The 25,222-nt window shown below is 37.4% G+C and overlaps 1 protein-coding gene across 1 annotated transcript; it reads right to left on the bottom strand.

Moving 5' to 3' along the window:
* Nucleotides 1–25,222, bottom strand: LOC128689114 (vacuolar protein sorting 29). Its single transcript, XM_070081463.1, has 4 exons — nt 25,146–25,222; nt 23,430–23,621; nt 10,183–10,415; nt 1–2,565 (listed from the first exon to the last, which is right to left on the bottom strand). Exons 1-4 carry the CDS (start codon nt 25,146–25,148, stop codon nt 2,445–2,447), a joined length of 549 nt encoding a protein of 182 aa, XP_069937564.1. The 5' UTR covers nt 25,149–25,222; the 3' UTR covers nt 1–2,444.

Below are 25,222 nucleotides of genomic sequence, written 5' to 3'. Positions count from 1 at the left end.
AGAGATGTTGGAATGCATGAATCTATGGTACGTAATGCTATAAAACACACAGATGAAGTAAAAGATAAGGGTACAGTTGTATTAGCTTTTTGGGGCTTGCTAACTACTACTAGAAACAAACATTACAATGAAAGAAATGGAGTGATTATCTGTGAGAGTACAAGACTGCACCCAAAAATGTATTACTCTTAGCAAAACAGCAATTCAAACAAAAGCTTAGTCTCTTTATGGTAATTAACCCTTTCAGGGTCGACAGGCCCTCTGAGATTTGTTGTCAGGGTCGGCCAAATTTCAAAAAAAAAAAAAAAAAAAAAAAAATTATGAAGACAGATAATCTTTTCCCAATCATAATGACACCAAAAGTATGAAATTTGATGGAAAACTTAAGGAATTATGCTCTCGCAAAGTTAGCGGTCTTGACGATATTTATGCATCGGTGATTTTGCCCACTTTGAGCCCTATTTTCGGCCAATTCCAGTGTACTTATTGACAAAAATCATAACTATTTCGTTAGAACTCATTTTTTCTATCGAATGAGTACAAGAAACCACCCATTTACCAATTTCAACTAGCCAGTACAGTGGTCGGAATTTAGCCAATTTCACACAAATTTCAAAAGATGCCAATTTCCGAATAGGGTCCAGAATAAACAAGAAAGACATTCCTGGCACTAAAATAGCATTTCCTTTGTTCATTAGTCACGTCCCCATGCCCCTCTTACATTCTTTTGCTTTCCACTTTGAATTTTTATTCTCACAAAAAAATAAGATTTACTGTTATGCAGACTACTGCATTGGTGTAGAAATGGTATAAATATCAGCGCACTTGTGAAAGAATATTAGACTCGCCAGTTGACGTGTATTGAACGCATAGCACAATTTTACTTTTGAACTTTGGTAAAAATCGAACATTTCTGCTACTTTGAGCGCAATTTCAAGGTAGTTTTCTTTGTAAAACCAGTCAAAATCATCTCAACTTCTGTAATATGTCTTCCATTCTATAAAATGAGACCAGGAAAACTAGAATACAACAATAAATACCATACGAAAATACAGTGCAAAGTCGCTGGTTTAATCCAAAAACACGGTCAAAGTTTTTTTGTGCTGCAGGATTTTTTTTTTTATACCACGCACACTGACCACATAGACCCATTCTTTCATATGTAGGCCTACCAGCTTTCTCTCACTAGATTTAAGGGCGCTAGAATTTAAGTGTACTAGTACGTCAAAAACCCTGATGCGTAAGCCGTACTTGTACGGCCGAAACCCTGAAAGGGTTAAAGAAAAGAGTTCATGCAGAAACTGAAGAAACTTTTATTGCAGGTAATGGTTTGTTTGACCATTTTAAAAATAAAAAACTGCATAATGTTAAAATTACTGGCGAGTCTGCCAGTGCAGATAGTGACAGCTGTTGTTGAAGAAAAAGACAATGGAGGCAGCTCAGTTTTGATGAACTGAACTCTACAAATGTCCATGACTTGCCTGAATCATGCTGCAAGAAATGACTGATGGAGACCTTAATATAGATCAATAGTGTGCATCTGAAGAATTAGACAATGTGCAAATGAAGGCATTCACCATCAAAGATTGCAAGAAAATATTTCAAGGTCTGGAAGTTTTAAAACGAGAGGTTAGGGATGCTGACCCTCAAAGCATGCAAGTCTGCCAAGATACAGATAAAGTTTTCAACAAATACAAGCACATGTATGAAGACTTGGAGAAAACATTTCTGCCTAGCCTACTAAAATATTTTTGTTTATAATAAACTAATAAGAAATACATTTTCATTATCTACTGGTAATATATTAAAAATTTCATTAAATACTCTATTTTCATTGGAGTGGGACCAATTACCATACTTTGTTATAACAACTTAAAATAGTATGAATTCAATAAATGAGATTAGCAGGATTCATTATTTGTACTAATTGAGGCTTTGCTGTAATCTTAAACATGAGCTTCAGTAGGTATTAAAAAATATTTAAGGCAGATGTACCTAAGATGGTTTTCTAGTCAACATATAATATATGCTCCTTCTCTAAATAGCTATGCATGCAAATAAACTTCATATTATATCCTGGCATTTTACACTACCCACCACTGCATAAAAAATTAATACCTTGAGAAATTTAAAAAAATAATTCCTTTTATCAGCAATAGCTATATCATTGAGTGATCAATCCCACTTCACTGGGAATTGAGTAATAAATGACAAAGTAAATTTCCATTTAATTAAATGTTATGTAATGAATAATATACAGATCAAAGTATATGGTGTAATCTACCCATGCCTCTTGAACCCTGCATGAGAGACCCGCCACACTGAAGATTTAACATAAATACTTAAAACAGCAGCACAGACTTATAGTTGTTTCATAATGTTTGTGTGGTGATGCTGTTTGATTTAACATGCTGCTTATCACATGCTTCAATAAAAAAAAATGCCTAATTGGCTTTTTTGTACTCTATTCTTTCCACTTTGACTTCATCCCCAACCAGCTGATAAACGTAGGTGACGACTGTGGAGCTCTGAATATCCATTAGCACGAATGATGGTGTGATCTCTCTGGAAAGGAAGAGAATATGAATAATAGAGCTTCAAAGCATTAGAATAGTAACACTGTAGCCATTTTTTTTAGTACTTTACTGTCAACTCTTAATATAACTCGGGAGCATTGCATGGACACACTTATAAGAAGAAGAATAGGAGATTACAATAGAGTAAAACTTGTTACGTTTAATCTTTATACCAGGAATCAACTTGGGTAACAGAACCATGACAAACTCTGACAACAATATGCAACTGTTGCTACAGTAATTATATGACAAAATTACTTATATATTTTTGCAAATATATAAGTAATTGTCCTTGGAAGCAAAGAGGGGAATGTATGAGAGTATAGTTTTACCAACGCTCTTATATGGGTGTGAAGCGTGGGTGATGAATGTTGCAGAGAGGAGAAGGCTGGAGGCAGTGGAGATGTCATGTCTGAGGGCAATGTGTGGTGTGAATATAATGCAGAGAATTCGTAGTTTGGAAGTTAGGAGGAGGTGCGGGATTGCCAAAACTGTTGTCCAGAGGGCTGAGGAAGGGTTGTTGAGGTGGTTCGGACATGTAGAGAGAATGGAGCAAAACAGAATGACTTCAAGAGTGTATCAGTCTGTAGTGGAAGGAAGGCGGGGTAGGGGTAAGGAAGTTTTGTGTGCGAGGGGCTTGGACTTCCAGCAGGCATGTGTGAGCGTGTTTGATAGGAGTGAATGGAGACAAATGGTTTTTAAATACTTGACGTGCTGTTGGAGTGTGAGCAAAGTAACATTTATGAAGGGATTCAGGGAAACCAGCAGGCCGGACTTGAGTCCTGGAGATGGGAAGTACAGTGCCTGCACTCTGAAGGAGGGGTGTTAATGTTGCAGTTTAAAAACTGTAGTGTAAAGCACCCTTCTGGCAAGACAGTGATGGAGTGAATGATGGTGAAAGTTTTTCTTTTTCGGGCCACCCTGCCTTGGTGGGAATCGGCCAGTGTGTTAATAAAAAAAAAAAAAAAAAAAACTATTCTTAATATGTAAAAAATCTATTAATGATCCTTTTCTTTGTCCCTATACCGGTTTGCCTTCTTGCTGTGGCCATAATCTCTCGGCACTAGGATTCTGAATCTTAAGAGCATGTGCTACACTATTGTTTTCAAGCATGAAAAACATCTTCTCAAATTTGATTTCATGAACCACTATAGGAACATGACCTATCAGCTAAACTTCATCAGAATGGATCAAAACTGCCACTTATTTAGTAGTTGTAATTCTTTTGTCTCTTAACTGATGTGGAGAGGTGACAAGTACTGTTCTCATCAGGAGGTATAGGGGCATTCAGTTCCCCCCTTCCCCCACAAAAAAGGGGCAGAAAAAAATACACAAAATAAAACACATTCTTATTTTCTACTGCCTCTACTGTATAAGGAGGCCATCTGGCTGAAGCCATCCATTCTTCATACTAGACTTGTCAGCTGACATGAAGACAATGGATTCTATTGTTCACTAAACCAACCCCAGAAAGTTTTCATACTTCAAAATGTGTTAGGTGAACCGAGTCTGATTAACTGCTACAGGAATGTAGCAACAGTACCAAAATTGAAGGAGACAGCTGCAGGGACAAGACAGGTATTGTAAGATTAATGTGGTTAACCTGCAGCTTAAGCCATTTTTTGTGACATGTGGAAATACTTCTCATAATGACATGTGCAATGGTTCTCGTTTGTGGGATCTGAGCAAAGCCCAGCATCCAACAAGGAAGATTGAGCCTCCAGCTAGCTTGAAAAATCCTGGCCATACATATAAGCAAAATGTAAACTAAGTATTTAGTTATTGTATATTTAATATTGTTTACTATTGCTGTTTTATACTATTTACCAGTTTAATGTGCATCATCCTATCCTATACGTACGTACTTAAATATACAATTATTGCAATGCTAATTAAGATAAGATTTCATTCATATTTTTAACCCCAGAGGGTTAGCCAACCAGGATAACCCAAGAAAAGCAGTGCATCATCGAGGACTGTCTGTCTTATTTCCACTGGAGCTCTCAAGCTTGTCCCCCACATTGCGACCCACACCAGTTGACTAACACTCAGGTACCTATTTGCTACTAGGTGAACAGGACAACAGGTGTAAGGAAAAGTGTCGAAATGCTTCCACCCAGCTGGGAATCGAACCCGGGCCCTCTGCATGTGAAGCGAGAGCTTTGCTAGCCAGGCCATGGGGCCACTATTTTATCATTGCATGTTTACAATTTTTAATTTACTCGGACACTGTTCACTGACACCAACTTTGTCCATTCATTCTTTTATTAAAGATAATACTATTACCACTTAATACTCCATTTACAATTCATTATAATTTAATAATATTTACCAGTAATAATCACTGAAAACACTAATGACCACTACTCCACCTTCCTCCTAACAAACATTTCTAAGCAACCAATGGGACAGAATAAGATCTCATTTCGACTCCATGACAAGGCATCAATGAGTGACTTCACCACAACATTAAGTTCAGTTGACTGGCCTGCAGAATTTACCAGTGCTCAAAGTGTTGACAAATGGATAGAAATTTTCCTTCAAAAAATACATAGATTATACAACAAACATTGTCCCATAAAAACTAAGCAGATTACTACTAAACAACTAGGTTTCCCATGGCTTATAAATAGCATCCTTAGATCCATAGATAAACATCATTATGAAAATAACATAGATGGGGCTTAATAATTAAAAAACTTGGTAAAAACTATACATCAGTCCTCGCCAAACTGATAACGTCTAAGCAACTGCATTATTCTAATAGGTTCACCGAAACGAGAGGAGATATAAAAAAGACCTGGATGACATACTCAGATTTTGGGCACCCAAAAAGCTGAACAAAACTAGAGATATTGTCCTAGCTAAACCTGATGAACCACAACTTCAGCCTACTGAAACAGCGATAAGATAAATAATTTCTTCTCAACCACAGGATCAAGTCTCACTAGCAAAATTTCAAACACCAATACCTGGGTGATATTTAGATGGAAACTTCCCAACATCCCTCTATCTTGCTCCAACTGAACCCACTGAAGTCACCTTGATTAATAATTCATTAAAAAACAAACCAGGAAATCTAGTTCAGGTTCCACTACTATTGTTCAAATGAGTGGCTCATGTCCTCTCACCCCACCATTACATTACTTTTTAACAAATTACTAGAAACCAGCACTTTCCCTACTTTACTCAAGATAGCAAGGGTTACTCCAATACAGAAAGCTGGAGATTCAACAGATATAAACAATTATTGGCCAATACCTAACTTTCCTTTGCTATCCAAAATTTTTGAGAAACTCATACACAGGAGATTACACTCGTTTATAACATCACAAAGTATTCTCAACCCCTGCCAGTTTGGCTTCAGGCAAAGCAAAAGTACAAGTGATGCAATTATAAAAATGCTAGACCTACTTTACACAGCGCTTAGAAATAATGAATATCCACTAGGGCTCTTTGTTGACTTAAGGAAAGCTTTTGATAGAGTAGACTACTGCATCTTACATCACAAACGTGATCATTATGGCATCAGAGGTCATGAACTTGCATATATACCTTACTAACAGACAATAATACATCTTTACTGAGGACACAACCTCTTCAACAAGACCTCTGGACAAAGGCATTCTACAGGGAAACATCCTTGGCCCCCTGCTTTTCCCCTTATACATCAACAGTCTTCCAAACGTATCGCAGCAACAGAGACCTATTCTCTTTGCCAACAACAAAACTTCTGTCATCTCCCACCCAAATTTTGCACCACTCAACAACATATTTAATGAAGAGCTCTTAAAAATATCAACCTGGATGGCTACCAAAGAACTCTCATTTAACACTGACAAAACCTTCTGTTTGGGAGAAGATCAAGTAATGTCCAACTAAACGTCACGATTAACAATACTCTTATAGCTAAACATAATGAGAGAAAACTTCTGGGTCTGTTCCTTGAGAGCAACTTGAAATTCAACACCCACACCCAACACATCACAAAATAAGTGTGCAAAACAGTTGACATCCTCGCCAAGATACATTATTATGTTCCACAAACAACACTACTTACATTATACTATTCACTGATGTGCACCTACCTCACCTATGCTATCTGCACCTGGGGATCCACAACAGTAAATTCCCCTAGGCCAAAAATAACTCAATAAAAGGCCACAGTACGAACGATCACACAGTCTAATGCCAAAGAACTCCCACCCCATTCTTCAAAGACCTAAATCTACTTAGTATACAAATCATTCACTCTTATTACTGTGCATCCTACATATACAAAACAATAACTTTTAAGATTAATCCTGACCTGAAGCACTTCCTTAATAGATGCAACAGGACCCACAAACATAATACTGTACTAGACACAAAAATCTCTATGACATACCCAATGTCTGGTTTAATCTTTGTAAAACCTCAATGTACATAAAAAAAAACAAAATCTGGAACTCCATGTCAGAAATCTCCAGAGCCACACTTCTCTGTCAGCATTTTCAAAATTACCACAAAACAACCCTCTTTCCCTAATATATTCCAACAATAGCTAAATATGATAAAACTACATATATACAACCTCTCCTCACTTAGCGACGTACTTGTTTATCGATGACTCGGACTTACATCAGGCTCGCTGACCACTATGCATACCTTAATAATGTATATTTGAGCTGATTTCCTCTGTCCTGCTTATTACAATATACGTACAGTACAATACTATATAAACATTTAAAAATATACTAAAAATTTTATAAATGGTGCAAAGATGACATTAAAACAATATCAAAGATGGTTGACATAAATCCACTACCATCATAGAATGCTCCTTGCTTAGCGACGAACTCGTTTACTGACATGGTTTTATAAACGGAACTCTGTCATTAAGTGAGGAGAGGCTACATTCATATTCTCATTACCACAAGTACGTACATGGAAAACTACACAATGGTACCCAAAGTTTTGGCCATCATTCATTCCAGAAGGCTGTTCGAGTGCCTTTACCAAACGAATTTATTCCCATAAGGAATAATGTAAATTAGAGTGGTCTGATTCAGACCCCCAAAAATACAGTTACAAAAGCACTTACAATAATACACTTACATATTTGTTCGAGTTAGGAGCTGTACGAAACTTTGGGTACCACTGTACAGTGGACCCCCGGTTAACGATATTTTTTCACTCCAGAAGTATGTTCATGTGCCAGTACTGACCGAATTTGTTCCCATAAGGAATATTGTGAAGTAGATTAGTCCATTTCAGACCCCCAAACATACACGTACAAACGCACTTACATAAATACACTTACATAATTGGTCGCATTCAGAGGTGATCGTTATGCGGGGGTCCACTGTACAGTGGACCCCCGCATAGCGACTTTAATCCGTGCAAGAGGGCTGATTGTTATGCGAAATGATCGGTATGCGAATGAATTTTCCCCATAAGAAATAATGGAAATCAAATTAATCCGTGCAAGACACCCAAAAGTATGAAAAAAAAAATTTTACCACATGAAATATACATTTTCCTACACACAAAGAGAAGGATACATGCACAATAGTAGAGTAGTACATGCACAATATATATTGTGCATGTACTACTCTACTAAATGAAGAATAAATGACACTTACCTTTATTGAAGATGCAGCAATGACTGATGAGACACTGTGTCCTGGGAGTGCCTTTTCCTCCTGAGTACTGTAGGTCCTGTTTGGCATTTTCTTCCAGAACAGGCCTTATCACACTGTGTATGCCACTACGATTCTTAAATCTCTCAAACCAACCTTTGCTGGCTTTAAATTCACCAATATGAGCACTAGTTCCAGGCATTTTTCCCTGTTCAACTGGGTGTTAGTCGACTGGTGTGGGTTGCATCCTGGGAGACAAGATTAAGGACCCCAATGGAAATAAGTTAGACAGTCTTCGATGACACTGACTTTTTTGGGTTATCCTGGGTGGCAAATCCTCTGGGGTTAATTGTTTCTTGGTATTCTCAATAAGCCACACCAACAACGGTGCTACAGCAGCAGCAGCAGCAGCAGCTGACAGTGCTACAGCAGCAGCAGACGATGCTACAGCAGCAGCAGACAATGCTACAGCAGCAGCAGACGGTACTACAGCAGCAGCAGACGGTACTACAGCAGCAGCAGCAGCTGACGGTGGTACAACAGCAGCAGCAGCTGACAGTGCTACAGCAGCAGCAGACGATGCTACAGCAGCAGCAGATGGTATTACAGCAGCAGCAGCAGTTGACGGTGGTACAACAGCAGCAGCAGCTGACAGTGCTACAGCAGCAGCAGACGATGCTACAGCAGCAGCAGATGGTACTACAGCAGCAGCAGCAGCTGACGGTGGTACAGCAGCAGCAGCAGCTGACGGTGCTACAGCAGCAGCAGCAGCTGACAGTGCAGCAGCTGACAGTGCAGCAGCAGCTGTACCACCAATAGTAGCGATGGTTGATTGGGGTTTATTATACAACCTGGCCAGCTCGGAGACACGCACTCCACTTTCATACTTATCAATGATCTTTTTCTTCATCTTTATAGTAATTCTCACCCTTATTGCTGTAGGGTTGGCACTAGAAGCTTACTTGGGGCCCATGGTCACTTATTTTGCAGATAAAATCACCAAAAACACTGTAATAATACGAAATGTTCCGATTGTATGCTTGGATGTTACCGCGGAGGCTGGCTGGTAAACAATGCCACCGGCGGCACATGTGAGGCTGGCTAAGGGTGCACATTGGACGCGTCTCGGACGAAGAGCGGTGAGCGGGTTTTTGGGCGGTATGCGAGGCAAAATTTTTGCGATAAAAGCGAGCGGTATGCGGCTTGAACGGTATGCGATGCGTACGGTATGCGGGGGTCCACTGTATATTCTTTTTCCCATTATCTGTAATATTCACACTGACAACTATTAATTATACTGAAAGTGTTCAAAATGCATTAATAAGCAAGAATCCTCATTACCTGTAATTAAAATCCAAACTGCAATCCTTAAAACAATTAAACTCAATGAATGTTATATAGAGTGTATTAATATGCTATTCAATTCTCGTGTTCCTCATAATTTCTAAATTTAATGTTATAATCACTTGGAGATCATATATATAAAAGAAATCAAATTAATTATTGCTATATTAGTCTTAAGTTTGCCCAAAATGCTCTGCATACTAAGGAGCTTTCCGCATGCACATCTAAATGTCACCCATCTCTTTACAAACACTGTATCATGCTCAAATAAATAAATACAAATAAAATAATTATATTCCTCATTCTGTACCTGTATCATGTTGCAGGAATCAAAGAGAAATGTTTTAAGCTCTTCTTCGAAGGTAAAAATTTTCTAGAAAAAACTTTTTATGACACTCTTGCTATACACTATACATAAATGTACCCTAAGTAACCCCTTCTCTTGTATAAATTACTAAATGTAAAAAGGAAAACTAGTTTTTCCTTTAGTTCACCCTGCCTCGGTGGGAGATAGATGGTGTGTTGAAAAAAAAATGTATCATACCTGTAACAACTGAAAAACACCAATACAGTGAACAAAATAACATGAAAATACTTTTTCCATTAAAAAAAAATACTTAATTTTTAAGAAGAACCCTTACCCATCCAGAGCACTGTAAGATCCTGTAGCTGAGCCAGGATTGATAAAGAACCGAGATTCCGCTTCAAATGCTTCAAATTTGTGTGTGTGACCTGAGATGAGGATGTCAGCATCCAGCTGTCTGGCAATGAGGGAAAGGGCTGCAGGATCTCCCCAGGGAACTACTTGATGGCCATGGCACATACCAATGCGAAATTGTCCTACTGTCACCACTTTCTGTTCTGGATAACTGGTCTGCAATAATAAATATAAACAAAATAAATCAAAAGGCACATTACAGCATGAATGGTGTGGAAAAAACACTGGCCTGAGTGTATCAATAGCTTCAATGGTCTTGAGATACAATACAAGACATTCCCAAGAAGTTCATGAACCTATCAATGCCGACTTGAAATGCACAGTACAGTCATACCCCACTTACGTCACTTCGGCCTACGTCAAATTCACCTTTACACAACTTTTCTACAGTAAATTTCATTTCAGTGTATGTCATTATGTCCGACTTTACGTCACTCAGCAATGTCACCTACATTATAATTTTTTGTGCTCATTACTCTTTTAGTGTTCTTTAAGATTAAACAATAGTTATATTCTTACGCGAGTTATTTATGCTAGTTTTAGTTTTAGTTTCAGCTTAGTTTTATCATGTTTGTCATTTTAAGACATTTTTAAGACATTATGTCCAGTTTATGTCAAAAATTGGGTTACGTCACAGTTCCTGGAACCAATTAATGATGAAATGCAGGGTATGACTGTAATATACTGACAAAGCTGACATATTATTGGAATCCCAGAAAAAGGTTCTTTCCAATAAGAAACTGTTTTGGGTTCAAGAACAGCAGCAGTATTGGGAAATGAAGAGGATGCAAGTGCTGAAACATGCTTCTTGCCAATTAACTCAGGAGTCAAGAGCTAGCAATCATATTTCTTCAGATATGACTCTAATAGCATTAGTATATGCTGTGGCACCTTGACTTACGAGTTTAATCCGTTCCGTGACCTAGTTCGTAACTCAATTTGCTTGTATATCGAATTAATTTTCCTCAATGAAATTAACTGAAATGCCATTAATCTGTTCAGCGGAATTTCTGCTCTCGGGAGGTAAAAGAAAATACTTCAATATGATGCTAATATCAACTCTACGGCTTATTTACTTACCATAATTGATCTAATATGACATAATAAACAATATAAATAACACAGAAACATGATATATACTCTAGAATGAATAAAATATGTCATTATGTGACGAGTGGTGGCGGCCACTCCCGCTCCTGCTCTGACCATATCTTCCTATTCTTCCCCTTCTGAAAACGGTGTTTGTGAGGCTAACTGCACTAGATCACTAGTTTCATAAGGAAAACACTGAAACAATGTATTTATAAATAAGAAATATTGTATAAAAACATAATATAGTACGTACAGGTACACTTTCCTTTATCCGAAACCCTTGGGGCCAGTAGTGTTTCGAATTTCAGAAATTTTCAAATTTCAGAATGACGGTGGGGTCTAGGGCAGCACTCCATAATTAAACATTAACACTGCAGCAAACACATATGAATGCTCACACTAAGTGGGATAAATAAAGACTACAAATACTAGTACGGTTTATTTATAAAGTAATACAGTGGACCCTCGCCTAACGAATGCATCGCATAACGTTAAATTCGCCTAACGATACATTTTAACGCTAACATTTTGCCTCGGCTAATGCTAAAAAACTCGCCTAACAATATTCGTTTTTGGGTACCAATAATATCGTTAGGTGAGGGTCCACTGTATAAAAAACCATACCCCCGGCCGGGATTGAACCCGCGGTCATAGAGTATGGTTTGGTTTGTTTGCAATCGTGTCATTACGATTTCTTAAGTCCACTGTATACTGATAAATGAAATAATGGAATAATTATAGACCAGGAACATGATTCTCAAGTGATGAAGCAGCAATATGACTGACGGCATTTTTAAAGACTTAACTGATTGCACATTTTCACCATATTGTCTATGAGGACTTTTTTTCACCTGTGTTCACAATGTCATCATCATCACTACTATTCTTATGCTTATTTGTATTTAACACCATTTCTTTCAATCATAAACAGTGGTAGTTCCAACACCATATTCTTCAGTAAGATGCCACACTGACACACCACAATCAAGCTTCTGCAGTAACTCTACTTTCTGCGCTATTAATAATGTCAGATGCTTTCTGTTCTTTTTCTCAGTTACCCATAGGGGTATCTGTAGCTCATTCTGACATTTTCACAGTGAAATTAAACACAGTCACAAAATAAAAAGCAAAAACAAAATATCAGTGAACAGCAGACGCACATGTAAACACTACAAGCGCTGAGACACAACTGATGGCTGCCACTCTGGCTGTCAGTGACTGATGCTCCACATTCCATGAAAAAAACTTTGGTTTTTGGAACTTTTCGAATTTCAGAATTTCGGATAAAGGAATGTGAACCTGTAAAACATAAGAGAGAATGTAAAGAAATAAACTGGTTTTGTAAAGTGTATGTATTTACCTTGGAGAACAGATGCTGGGGGAGGTGGAGGGTAGAAAAGATAGGCTACTTGCTACACTCTTAAGGCTACACTTTATCGCTGAACTTAATTGACCCTCAGTCACAGTATCTCTTGTGAAGTGCTTCTCCATCAACCGCATCAACAGTAGCTTCTCCATCTTTTTGTGGACAAAGGTCTGTGGCTTAGAAATTATTGTAACGCCCTTGGCTGGCACTATAGCCTTTATCGACTCCTCCTGCTTTAGTATCATACATATCGTAGAAGCACTATGCTGGTACTGCCTGGCCGAGTCCACAACCCACACACCTCACTTGTGTTTATCTATGATTTCATTCTATAATTCAATGGACATTATCCTCTTTTTCTTCTCAGCACTTACTTTCTTAGACCCATGGTAAGAACAAAGAAATTTGGCAAAATAATTGCACAAAACGCAAGCACAACACAAGAGAAATGCTTGCACGGTGAGGTAAACACGTGCACTGCTGAGCAGATGTTGTGGTGTTCACTACGCCAACTAGTGACGGCGTTCTGGAGCCTTCCTGTAACTTGGATTTTGGCTCGTAACTCAAAGCAAAAAATCAACTGAGCAACGACTCATAACTCAAAAAACTCATATGTTGAGGCACTTGTAAGTCGAGGTTCCACTGTACTGGTACAAAATAAAAATGGAATGAAAATACCTAGTTAAATGTTGCAGCTCAAATGTTGCAGCTCAAAATAAAAATTTTACTTATAATAAGTAAAATTTTTATTTTGAGCTGCAACATTGCATTGAAAGTTCAAACAGATGCACAATACAGTCTTTCTTAATATTTAATGTTGCTCTAACAGCACTGGTAATTTAAGTCATAAACTGGAAAAAAAAAAGTTAAAGAAATGGATCCAGTAAATGCATTGTGAACTGAACATTTCAAAATACTGTATCCCCTTCAGCTGATTTTTAATTTTAGGCAGCGAGCAGTGAGCTGTAAAATTAACGTGGTCTTATTTCTTTATACTATGTGAGACTTAAGGAATTAATGCTGAAATTCTTGGAAAAGAAAATATAGATTCTAACAAATTCACCACAAAAACTAAACAAACCATAACACGGGCGGAGATAGAACCTGCGATCAGTCTCAAAACTCTCTGATCACAGATTTTATCCCCACCTGTGGTATGGTTTGTTTGCAATCATGTCATTACGATTTCGTGACTCACAAAAACTAAAATTTCGTCAATTAGGATTCACGAATGTAAACACATCTTAAGGAGTTTTCTTAGAGGGGAAAAACTGTTTTGGTGCATATGTAGTATCATACAGTATATGCATGGCTCCATTGTTTTATATGTAAACATGTCTACTCTTGTATATTTCTCCCCGACTCGACTCACGAAATCTTAATGACACAATTGCAAACAAACCATATCATGGGAAGAGAGAGAACCCGCGATCAGAGAGTCTCAAAACTCCAGACCATTACGTTAGCCACTGGACCAGCTAGCCACAATAAGATTCATCCAACTAGGTATATTTCTACACCATAGGAAGGTTAGCATAGACCCCACTGTGACCACAAATGCAATTTTTACAGACGAATCTCCAGCTAGCGTGGCCGTGACAAACTCTAGCTCAGGTCTCTTCAAAGCCGTCCAGTGGCTAACGTAACGGTCTGGAGTTTTGAGACTCTCTGATCGCAGGTTCTATCCCAGCCCGTAGTATGGTTTGTTTGCAATCATGTCATTACGATTTCGTGAGTCATGTTGACGGCTTTGAGGGGGCTTGAGCTAGAGTTCACCACAGCCACGCTAGCTGGAGATTTGTCTGTAAAAACTTGCATTTGTGGTAACAGCGGTGCCTATGCTAACTTTACTATGATGTAGAAATATACCTAGTTGGATGAATTTTATTGTGGCTAGCTGGTCCAGTGCCTAATGCAATGGTCTGGAGTTCTGAAACTCTCTGATCGCGAGTTCTATCCCCGCCCATGGTATGGTTTGCTTATATTTCTCCCCCTTGTGTTAAAAATAACTTAAGAGGTTAGCTATACACCGCAGCAAGTGCTCAGCATACCATACATGCAGAAAACTGGCCTGTTTTCTTAAAAAAGTTTGCAAGAAAAACTAATTTCTGAACAATTTACCTTTAATTCTAGCAGCCTTTCAAATGAATACATTATCACCTGGGTAATTCTATTAAATGTACTGGTCTAGTACCTGTGAGCTCTCAGGGTGATGCAATAAACATTTACTGTGTTCTTACAAAATCTAAAAGTCTTTCAAATTGTCTAAATATCCAGCATAAATATTCAATTGGCCTTTTTACCAATCCCCCCCAAAAAAAAAAAAATGCTTTTAATACAGAAGACCATATCATCCTGCTGCTCAAATTAAAACATTATGGAATAGGGGCCATGTTCTTAAGATTTTGTTTGGATTTTTAACCCTAATTTGTTAGCCACCCATGATAACCCAAGAGTGTCAGTGCATCATCGAGGACCGTTTGTCTTATTTCCATTTCGGTCCTTAAATCCTGTCCCCCCAGAATGTGACCCACACTAGTTGACTAACACCCAGGTACCTACTTGCTTGCTAGGTGAACGAGGACAACAGGTGTAAGGAAACACATCCAATGTTTCACCCTTGCTGGGGATCGAACCATTGACACTGTGTGAAGCGAGAGCATTGCCTACCAGGCCATGGGACACCTTACAAACAGACTTACCTCAATGACACACACAGCAAGTGATTTATTTCGCATTCTCAGCAGTGAGCCTCCACTAAATATAAACACATTATGTTGAATATCATTATAGGTTCTTGCTTAGCCAATTTCTGATATCTGGTGTAACTTATAAAAATCCTTTTGAGTGCCATGGTTAATCAAAAATTAAAGGAGGAAATAAAGTAAAAGAAAATGTATGGCAAAGTTTTCATAATGAAGCAGAAGTGCCCAGCAGGTGACTAGAGTTGGCAGAATATACTTAGCAGTCAGAGCACTATACCTAGGGAAACACCCATTTCCTTTTTAAATGCCAAAGCATGAAGCATCTAATTTTGTTGGCAATAACTGGAGATGCTGGCTACACACATCAGAGTATTCAGTGTGACTGAAACAGTTATTTTCTTTCGTACTAAAAGATAAGTATGGAAAAGGTAGCCTAGCAGTTTGTGTTATCTTGCTAGGTCAATTAGATAAAATTATGCCATTTCTTTCATATCTTAAAGAGCTGGGTAAGAAGGATGCCACAATCAAAATGCAAAACTGGTTTGAACAAACAACAAAATTATGACAGAAAAAGTACTGCATTTATATATATTTTCTGAATTTGACCCACAGGTGCTGCTCTGAAAGTTCACATGATGCTATGTCCCAGAATATAGCACTAATGGCTTTAACACAAACATTTGTATAATACAAAACAGTAAAAATGTAAAGAATGCAATCTGGTGACTCTACTGAGCATATTTTAAGGAAGATTCTCTGGCTGTTTTTGAACTTGAGCCACAGGTGCAGCATGCCCATACACTTGCCTCACCCAGCAACAAAACATACACTGACAATATACATGTATATATTGAGAATCACCTGCTTCATCTCATTTAATTTTTAACCACTTTTTTGCTCTTAATACACACACCATGGGTACCTAATGAGTGATTTCACATTTATGTACATAATACAAATTGCTCAAGTACTGTACTGTACATAAAAACTACAGGAATGAACCTTAAATACAATAAATAGAATTTTAATATTGTATACAGTTGCTACACAAGGAATCTGGAACTTATTTGCATTGTTAATCATTAAATTGTGGATGGGTAGAAGCTATGACAGCCCCTGTTATCACGGCTTATGTTTATGACGGAAACCGGTGGCCTGGTGGCTAAAGCTCCCGCTTCACACACGGAGGGCCCGGGTTCGATTCCCGGCGGGTGGAAACATTTCGACACGTTTCCTTACACCTGTTGTCCTGTTCACCTAGCAGCAAATAGGTACCTGGGTGTTAGCCAACTGGTGTGGGTCGCATCCTGGGGGACAAGATTAAGGACCCCAATGGAAATAAGTTAGACAGTCCTCGATGACGCACTGACTTTCTTGGGTTATCCTGGGTGGCTAACCCTCCGGGGTTAAAAATCCAAATGAAATCTTATCTTATCTCTTAACTAAATAAAGTATACAAAACAATGCAAAGCAAGCCACAGGGGGTAGTATACAAAAAATCTTACGTGACCGTAGAGAATATAAAGCTAGATGTAAATGTGAAAACTGAAAAATAATAAAAAATAACCTTTTATGGCATGACAAAAATACTCATACTCCAAACACTAGTTCTTACACCAATTTTTAACAACTCCTTTTTCCACCACATGAATCTGCCGGGTCACCACATGGAAAAGACCCGGGCCCATACCAGTCCCAGCGAACCTACCTGTACCTGTACCATATGAATTTACACAATTCATAAAACAAAATACAGTGGACCCCCGGTTAACGAACTTTTTTCATTCCAGTAGTATGTTCAGGTGACAGTACTGACCGAATTTTTTCCCATAAGGAATATTGTGAAGTAGATTAGTCCATTTCAGACCCCCAAACATACACGTACAAACGCACTTACATAAATACACTTACATAATTGGTCGCATTTGGAGGTGATCGTTAAGCGGGGGTCCACTGTACAGTCTTTCCTCACGTAGCGACATACTCGTTTACCGACCAGTTGGACTTACGACCGGCTCTCCAACCAGTATGCAAACCTATGTATACTAGAGCTGATTTCCTCTACTAGGTTTATTACAGTATATAGTACACTACTGTATAAACATTTAAAAATGTACTAAAAATGTTATAACTGGTGCAAAGGTGACATAGATTTATTTATTTATTTATTTATTTATTTACAATTTGAGCACACATACAGAGGTACAAAAAAATACAGATAAGAGCAGCATGCCAAAGCCACTTATACTATGCATAGCATTACGGGCTGGCTTAAAATTAACTTAAGATTAACTAAGCAATGATGAAATCAGTGATAATACATTATTGTAAACAGATAACTATAAAGCACAAGTGAGTATTACAAAGACAGGTCATATGGTTGCATGCATTGTTGTACATTCAGTCGAATGGAGTATTCTGTTAGGTAGTGTATTTAAAAAATAATAAAGTTAGATTGGGTTTTAGGTTTAACATTTATGTGATATAATTGTGAGAAACATTTAAGATATACAATTTATAAGGTTCAGTTATTCAGTATTTATTTGGTTTTGGGTGAGTAAGTGATCTTTGAGAAGAGACTTGAATTTATAAACAGGTAGTGTTTCTTTTATATTTACAGGTAATGAATTCCAGATTTTAGGGCCTTTTATGTGCATTGAGTTTTTGCATAGTGTGAGATGGACACGAGGAACATCAAAGAGTGATCTGTGCCTTGTGTTATGGTCATGTGTTCTGTTGAGGTTGGCAAGGAGATGTTTGAGGGGAGGGTTAATATCAGAGTTAAGTGTTCTATGTATGTAATAGGTGCAGTAATAAGTATGGATGTTTTGTATGGTGAGTAGGTTTAGTGTATTGAATATTGGTGGAGTGTGCTGCCTGTAGTGAGAATTTGTTATCATTCTAACTGCAGCCTTTTGTTGGGTAATTAGTGGTCTGAGATGGTTAATTGTTGTTGAGCCCCATGCACAAATTCCATAGGTGAGATAGGGGTAAATAAGAGAGTGATATAGGGCCAGGAGGGCTGACTGTGGAACATAGTACCGTATCTTCGATAGTATGCCTACAGTCTTGGAAATTTTCTTAGAAATTTGTTGTATATGTGTATGAAATTTGAGTCTATTATCAAGGTGGATTCCTAAGAATTTTCCCTCTGTTAGCTTTGTGATAGGTGATCCGTTTATCATTATGTTAAGAGGGACATCTGTAGCTCTGTTACCAAACTGAATGAAGTAGGTTTTGTCAATGTTTAGTGTAAGTTTGTTAGTCCTCATCCAGGTAGATATTTTCTGTAATTCGGTATTTACAGTATTGGCTAGCGTGACTGGGCTCGGGTGAGAGAAGACGTATGTAGTGTCATCTGCAAATAGTGTGGGTTTGAGTAATTGCGAAGCATTTGGAAGGTCATTTATGTATAGGAGAAAGAGAAGAGGGCCAAGGACACTTCCCTGTGGGACACCAACTGTAATTGGTTGCGCAGAAGAGTTTGCCCCATTTGCGTACACATATTGGCTTCTGTTGCTGAGGTATGACTTGAGGTAGTTGAGGGAGTGCCCTCTTATACCATAGTGTGACAATTTTACGTGGAGCAAGTCATGGTCAACTGTATCAAAAGCTTTACGTAAGTCAATGAAGATCCCCAGTGGGACTTCTTTTTTCTCTATTGCAGTGTATATATGTTCTAGCATGTGTATAATAGCATCATTAGTATTTTTATTAGGCCTGAATCCAAATTGGCAGGGGTTGAGTATGTTTTGGGAGATAAGGTAGGAGTAGATTCGTTTATGAATTAATTTTTCGAAGATTTTTGAGAGAGGGTGTAAGTTGGATATTGGCCTATAGTTATTCAACTCTGTTTGGTCTCCTCCTTTGTGGATCGGGGTGACCCTTGCTATTTTGAGTACTGTAGGGAAGGTGGAGGATTCAATGGATTTGTTAAAGAGTGTTGCAATGATTGGTGATAGCACTTGTGACACTTTTTTGTATATAAAGGGTGGTAAGGTATTTAAATCTCCTGCCTTGTTTTTTAGTGCGTTGATAATAAGGGAGACTTCGTATGGGTTAGTCGGAGCTAGGAACAGTGTGTTCGGGTAGTTGCCGGTGAGGTAGTCATTTGGTGGGGTATCTGAGCTTGGGATTTTATTGGCAAGGTTTTGTCCTATAGTGGAGAAGAAATCATTGAGTCTGTTTGCTGTTTCTGTTGGTGGGAGTTGGGGTTCATCTGATTTTGCTAATTTTATTTCGCTATTTCGTGATATCTTTTTTGTTCCCAGAATTTCTGATAGGGTTTTCCAGGTCTTTTTTATATCACCTCGTAAGTTGGATAATCTGTTCTCATAATACAATTTTTTTGCCCTTCTTATCAGGCTGGTTAGGATTGACGAGTAACGTTTTGTTTGGTCTCTGGTTATGTGACCCATTCTGTACTGTTTTTCATATTGGTGTTTTGTATTTATGGATTTGAGAATGCTGGGTGTTAGCCAGGGACTGTTCAGTCTCTTAGCTGTCATCTGTTTAGTTTTTTTAGGGCAGTGCTTGTTATAGAGGTATTGGGTCTTTTTTAGAAAATTATTAATACATTCGTCAATATCTGTATAGATTTCTAGCTCAGTGTGCCAATCAATGTTTGCTACTGCTGTTGTGAAGTTATTAATGGCTGCCTCATTGTGAAGTCTGAAGGTGACTTTAGTAGTGTCTTGGGGTAGTTTACCAAGAGTTGTTATGAGGAAAGTAGGGTAGTGGTCTGTGGTATTATCTGTAATTATGCCTGATTTTAAAGGGGATATGGTGTTGGTCCAGATGTGGTCAAGTAGGGAAACACTAGTCTCTGTAACTCTTGTAGGTTTTGTTACTGTTGGTAGTAACATACAGTTACTCATTGTGTTTGTGAATTCAGTAACGTGTGGGTCCTGGTCTTGCAGGAGATTTATATTGAAGTCACCTGAGAGTAGTAAGTGATCTTTGTTCATGCGTGCATCAGTTATCATACTTCCTAGGTTTTGACTAAATTGGCTAATGTTTGACTGTGGAACTCTGTAGATGTTTATCAATGTGAGAGGTTTTTGTAGGTATTTGGATTTGAATTTAGCTATTATATATTCCCCATGTTCATCCCTTGTGCAAGTATTAGTGATACATTCTAGTTGGTCTGAGTAGTATATGGCTGTGCCACCCCCTTGTTGGTCTGGCCTACAGTTGTGTATGGCTGTGTAACCAGGAATGGCATAGACATCTGTACTATCAGGCTTTAGCCAGGTTTCAGTTAGTGTAATGATGGACATATTGGCATGTAAGGAATTTAGTAATGCTATGAGGTCATCGTAATGCTTGCTTAAAGATCTGATATTGTAGTTAAAGATAGTTATGTTGTTGTTGGCACTGAGAAGTGCCTTTGATTGTTCTGCAGTGTAGTAATTACAGTAACTGTTTGATTCATTTAAGTCATTAAATAAGAGGTTGGTATCAGGATCAATGCTTGTAATCATAAGATTTGTAGTGAATCTATAGTTAGAATTAAGTATAAAACAAAGTAAATAGTCTTAAGCTAAAAAATAGCACCTGAATTATTTAACAAATGTAAAATAATGAGCTAAGGTAGTTTTTTTTTTTTTTTTTTTTTAAGCTAAAATAAAGGAGACAATATAAAAGGGACTAATACAAATAAAGTGATGATCAAATAATGGAGCTTGGGAATATGATAGTAGGTAGTACTATAAAGGTAATTTTTTAAAGTTAGAATTATAGTATAAAATTATAATATAAAAGGGACTAATATAGGTTGTGGTGAACAATAAAGTGGTAATCAAATAAATGAGCTTTGGAATATAATGGCAAAATTGTGAACTTATTCTACTTTAGCACCTGAGAATAGCACCTTGATTATTTTAACAATTGTGAATATATAAACTAGGGTAGTTATATAAAGCTAAAATAAAGGAGAAAATATATAAGGGACTAAAATTAAGTAATGGTAAACAAAGTTAAATGGACAGATGGTAGGAATTATAATATAAACTTATAATATAAAAATACAATTTGAAATGGTACTTGCAATTGCACTAGAGTCTGGTATAGGTTGTTGACAAGATCAAGATTATAACTAGATTTAAATTGACAAAATAAAATTCACAATTAAAGTACCAAAAGAATAATAGTAAAAAAATAACAATGGTAATGTCTTGGTTATAATATGATAGTAAGATGGTAGACAGGTACACAGGTACAAAGGATAATATAAAGGTTGGGGTTGAATATACAAACTTGAAAATTTGGCAACAAAATGTTATGGGAAGTATAAGATAATGTTTAATGTACAAAAGTAAAATTGACTGGTAGTAAATATGGTGTTTAATAAAATTTTAGTAAGTAATAATGATTACAAAAAAGTGAAAAAGTAATGTTTATTTCATTCAATATTGCACTGGTAGTTATACTTGGTTATATGGCAGTACAAGGTAATTAAGAGTAATCTAAGATAGTAAATGTGGTATTAAAACAGGTAAAGGTAATTAGACAAGTAATGGTTATTAAATGTCAAAAATGTTAAGAGTAAATTGAAATTTTAGTAAAAATTATAATTATTAATTTTAGTAAGTCCTGAATACAGTGGACCCCCAAGTCCTAAATGCAGCTGATATTAATCAGTGGACCCCCGTTCCTGAGAGCTCATCGTAAGCCGAAATTATCGTTAGCCGAATTAATTTTCCCCATAAGAAATAATGGAAATCAAATTAATCCGTTCCTGACACCCCAAAGTATGAAAAAAAAAAATTTTTTTACCACATGAAATATTAATTTTAATACACACAAACTGAAGAAGACATGCACAATTACTACTCTACTAAGAATAGAATACATGACACTTACCTTTGAAGATCTGGTGATGACTGATGGGATGGGAGGAGGGGAGAGTGTGGAAGTTATTGTTTAGAAGGGGAATCCCCTTCCATTAGGACTTGAGATAGCAAGTCCTTTTCAGGAGTTACTTCCTTTCTTCTTTTAATGCCACTAGGACCAGCTTGAGAGTCACTGGACCTCTGTCGCACAACATATCTGTCCATAGAGGCCTGTACCTCCCTTTAAGACTTTCCTAAAGTGGGCCATAACATTGTCATTGCACAGGTTGCCAACACGGCTTGCAGTAGCTGTGTCAGGGTGATTTTCATCCATAAAGGTTTGCAGTTCAACCCACTTTGCACACATTTCCTTAATCTCTTTTTCAATTCCATACTAATTCTCGCCCTTTTTACCACAGGGATGGCACTAGAAGCTTTCTTGGGGTCCATGGTGACTTATTTTGCAGTTACAAGCACTAAAAACACTGGGATAATGTGAAATGTACCGAATGTATGCGTAGATGCGACCAAACTGGCTGGCTTGTAAACACTGGTGCTGAGGCCACACGTGGGACGCATCCCAGATGAATCACGTAAGGCAAGTTTTTTGTATCGTGAGGCGTTCAGGCAAAATTTTTGCATGCAGCCATTCAAATGCTTCCCAGTATAGGCTTGCAGATTTAATGTAACAGCGATGCAGACTTCGTAAGGCTCTACTCTGGGGGAACCAGGCAATCCACTGTATCTTGTGTGAAATGTGCTTATCTACCATAGTTTGAAAGGTTCCGAATTAGTCTGCCTGAAATACTTTTCATAAGTGGCTTTCTTTGGAGCATTAAACTGTAATTGTATCATAATTGTATGACACGAATGTCGACTACTTGCTGTCACGATGTTTCCCAGAAGTTGTAATGTAACATTAGTAAACAACTGCTAAAGTGTAACCCAAAGATTACTCTTGACCCTGACCTTGAGTATATAATGTGCAGCGTGATTTTCTAAGACTTTTTGTGGGAAAAAAAAAGCTCACCTTACATGCCGGAAAATATGGTAAGTGAACTGCAAGCCCAGTTAATCTAACTTCCATGTATGTTTCAAAAAAGCAAGGATTTTTATTTTCATAATGAAATCAATACTTTTCTGAGAGTAAAACTTGCTAATTCTTTAGTCTCACCTCGTCAAAGTCTCCTCGAACAACATGTACGTCTGCTGCCAGAGTTTTGAGATAGTCATAACTCTCCTTTGTGCAGAGATTTCCAGTGCAAAGAATGTGCTGAATGCGACCTGGAACTAGCAACTTCTTAAATTTTGCAGGCAGAGAACTCGTGCGGTGAGGAATATGTAGATCGCCTAGTACCAGAACCAGCTGTGGAATATATATAGTGTACTTACAATACTGAGATAGTTATTTTAAATTTTAATGTGCGTAAAACCTTTCATAACACCCAGTGCAGCATTCAAATTATCAAAATATAATCATGAATGTTTATGCAAATATATAAGGTCTAAATTCTATGCAATGTATTGATTAAAAATATATCAGTTTCTTAGGATCTTCAATCAAAATCTTAACAACTATAATAAACACAAACCTACAATATAGTAAAATACAATAAAAACAATTTCTACCGTTCATTTAACAAGAAATAGTTGTAAGTGTCATTCAACTTTTTTTTTTTTTAATCTTATGGTAGAGACAATATATTTTCATGGGTGCCCAGGTGCCTAGGTCAATAGGACTCCTGGAAATATATCAAACAGACTTGGTTTTTTCCTAAGTTAAATCCATATAATTTACCAGTAGTGTACACATATATCAGTTGTGGAAAATACTGTATATTTTCCGGAAATACGGTAATTTATATGTAAATAGATGCCTATATTGTATTTTTAAAAGAAGTATGTTATCGAAAATGGGAAACTGGAAGCTGCGCCTGCGCAGAAAGGGAGACTCGCCATCTTGGTTTTGAATTTGTATTAGAACGTTGGTGTAATGGGTAGAAATTTTCGTGCTCTAGAGGTTAAAATTGTGTTGACACCTCTCAAATAGGAGGCAAAATTGTTGGATGTGCATTCCTGCATAACTTGAGATATCAGACGACTGGACAAGACAGCTCCAGGAACCTCAGATAAGCTCTCTAGATTTGTGTAATTCTGGCCAGCATTATTTTCATAGATTTAGTTAGAGTGAGGTTTTCTGAGTATGATACACATTAATCTCCAGCCAAATTGGTGAGTGATATTAAGATATATTTTCCTTCTGTTATGTAATTGTGTATATATAATCCTTTTTTAATTTTAATATACAGTCCACAAATTTATATATTTATCAGCATTCCTGGTGATGTATATTTCATTTAATTAATAGGTCCAGAGCAACTTGTGGATATGACAGTGGTAGGTATCGAAGGGGGACATTTTTTGCGACCTAGGTGTCCCAAATTCCTACTTGTCTAACTGATAAATAATAATTATCTGTTCATTTACTGTTATGTACATAATGATACGTTCAGCTAAATGCAATTTTCCACATCAGTCATGTATTTACAAGAACTACTAAATAATTGATCAGGAATATCGACAAAGAGAAAACTGCAAAGTGAGATTTTAGCTTGTTATGTCAATTAAAAACGACAGTCCTAAACTGGAAACTTCACAGAGAAATTATCTTTATTTCCATCGTATTAAGAGATAATAGAGACAAGTGAGAAAAAGATTATTATAAAATAGCAAGAGAGGCAGTCAGCCATAATCTTGAAATAGGTCTTAATGTGAAAAATGGGGAAAAAAAATGTCATCAGTTATCTCTGCTGTCTGAAAGTAACCCTACTAGAGCCTCCCTTGAGTACCAGGGTCAGGAGGTGTCAGAGAAGCTAGTAATAATACTGACCATGGTGACAGGTGGGAGGACACGATTGTTTTGATCACAAGGTCCCGGACACTGTACCTCCCCCACTATACTCAGGA

Source organism: Cherax quadricarinatus, unplaced genomic scaffold, assembly GCF_038502225.1.
Source record: "Cherax quadricarinatus isolate ZL_2023a unplaced genomic scaffold, ASM3850222v1 Contig2795, whole genome shotgun sequence".
Lineage (NCBI taxonomy): Eukaryota > Metazoa > Arthropoda > Malacostraca > Decapoda > Parastacidae > Cherax > Cherax quadricarinatus.
Note: the sequence above shows the minus strand (reverse complement) of the source record. Positions and strands in the feature narration are given on the sequence as shown.

Coding starts and splice junctions, on each gene's coding strand:
- LOC128689114 (XM_070081463.1), bottom strand. Junction 10,416..23,429: donor TTCGAGGAGACTTTGACGAG/GTGAGACTAAAG, acceptor TTATTATTGCAG/ACCAGTTATCCAGAACAGAA. Junction 2,566..10,182: donor TCTTACAGTGCTCTGGATGG/GTAAGGGTTCTT, acceptor CTTCCTTTCCAG/AGAGATCACACCATCATTCG.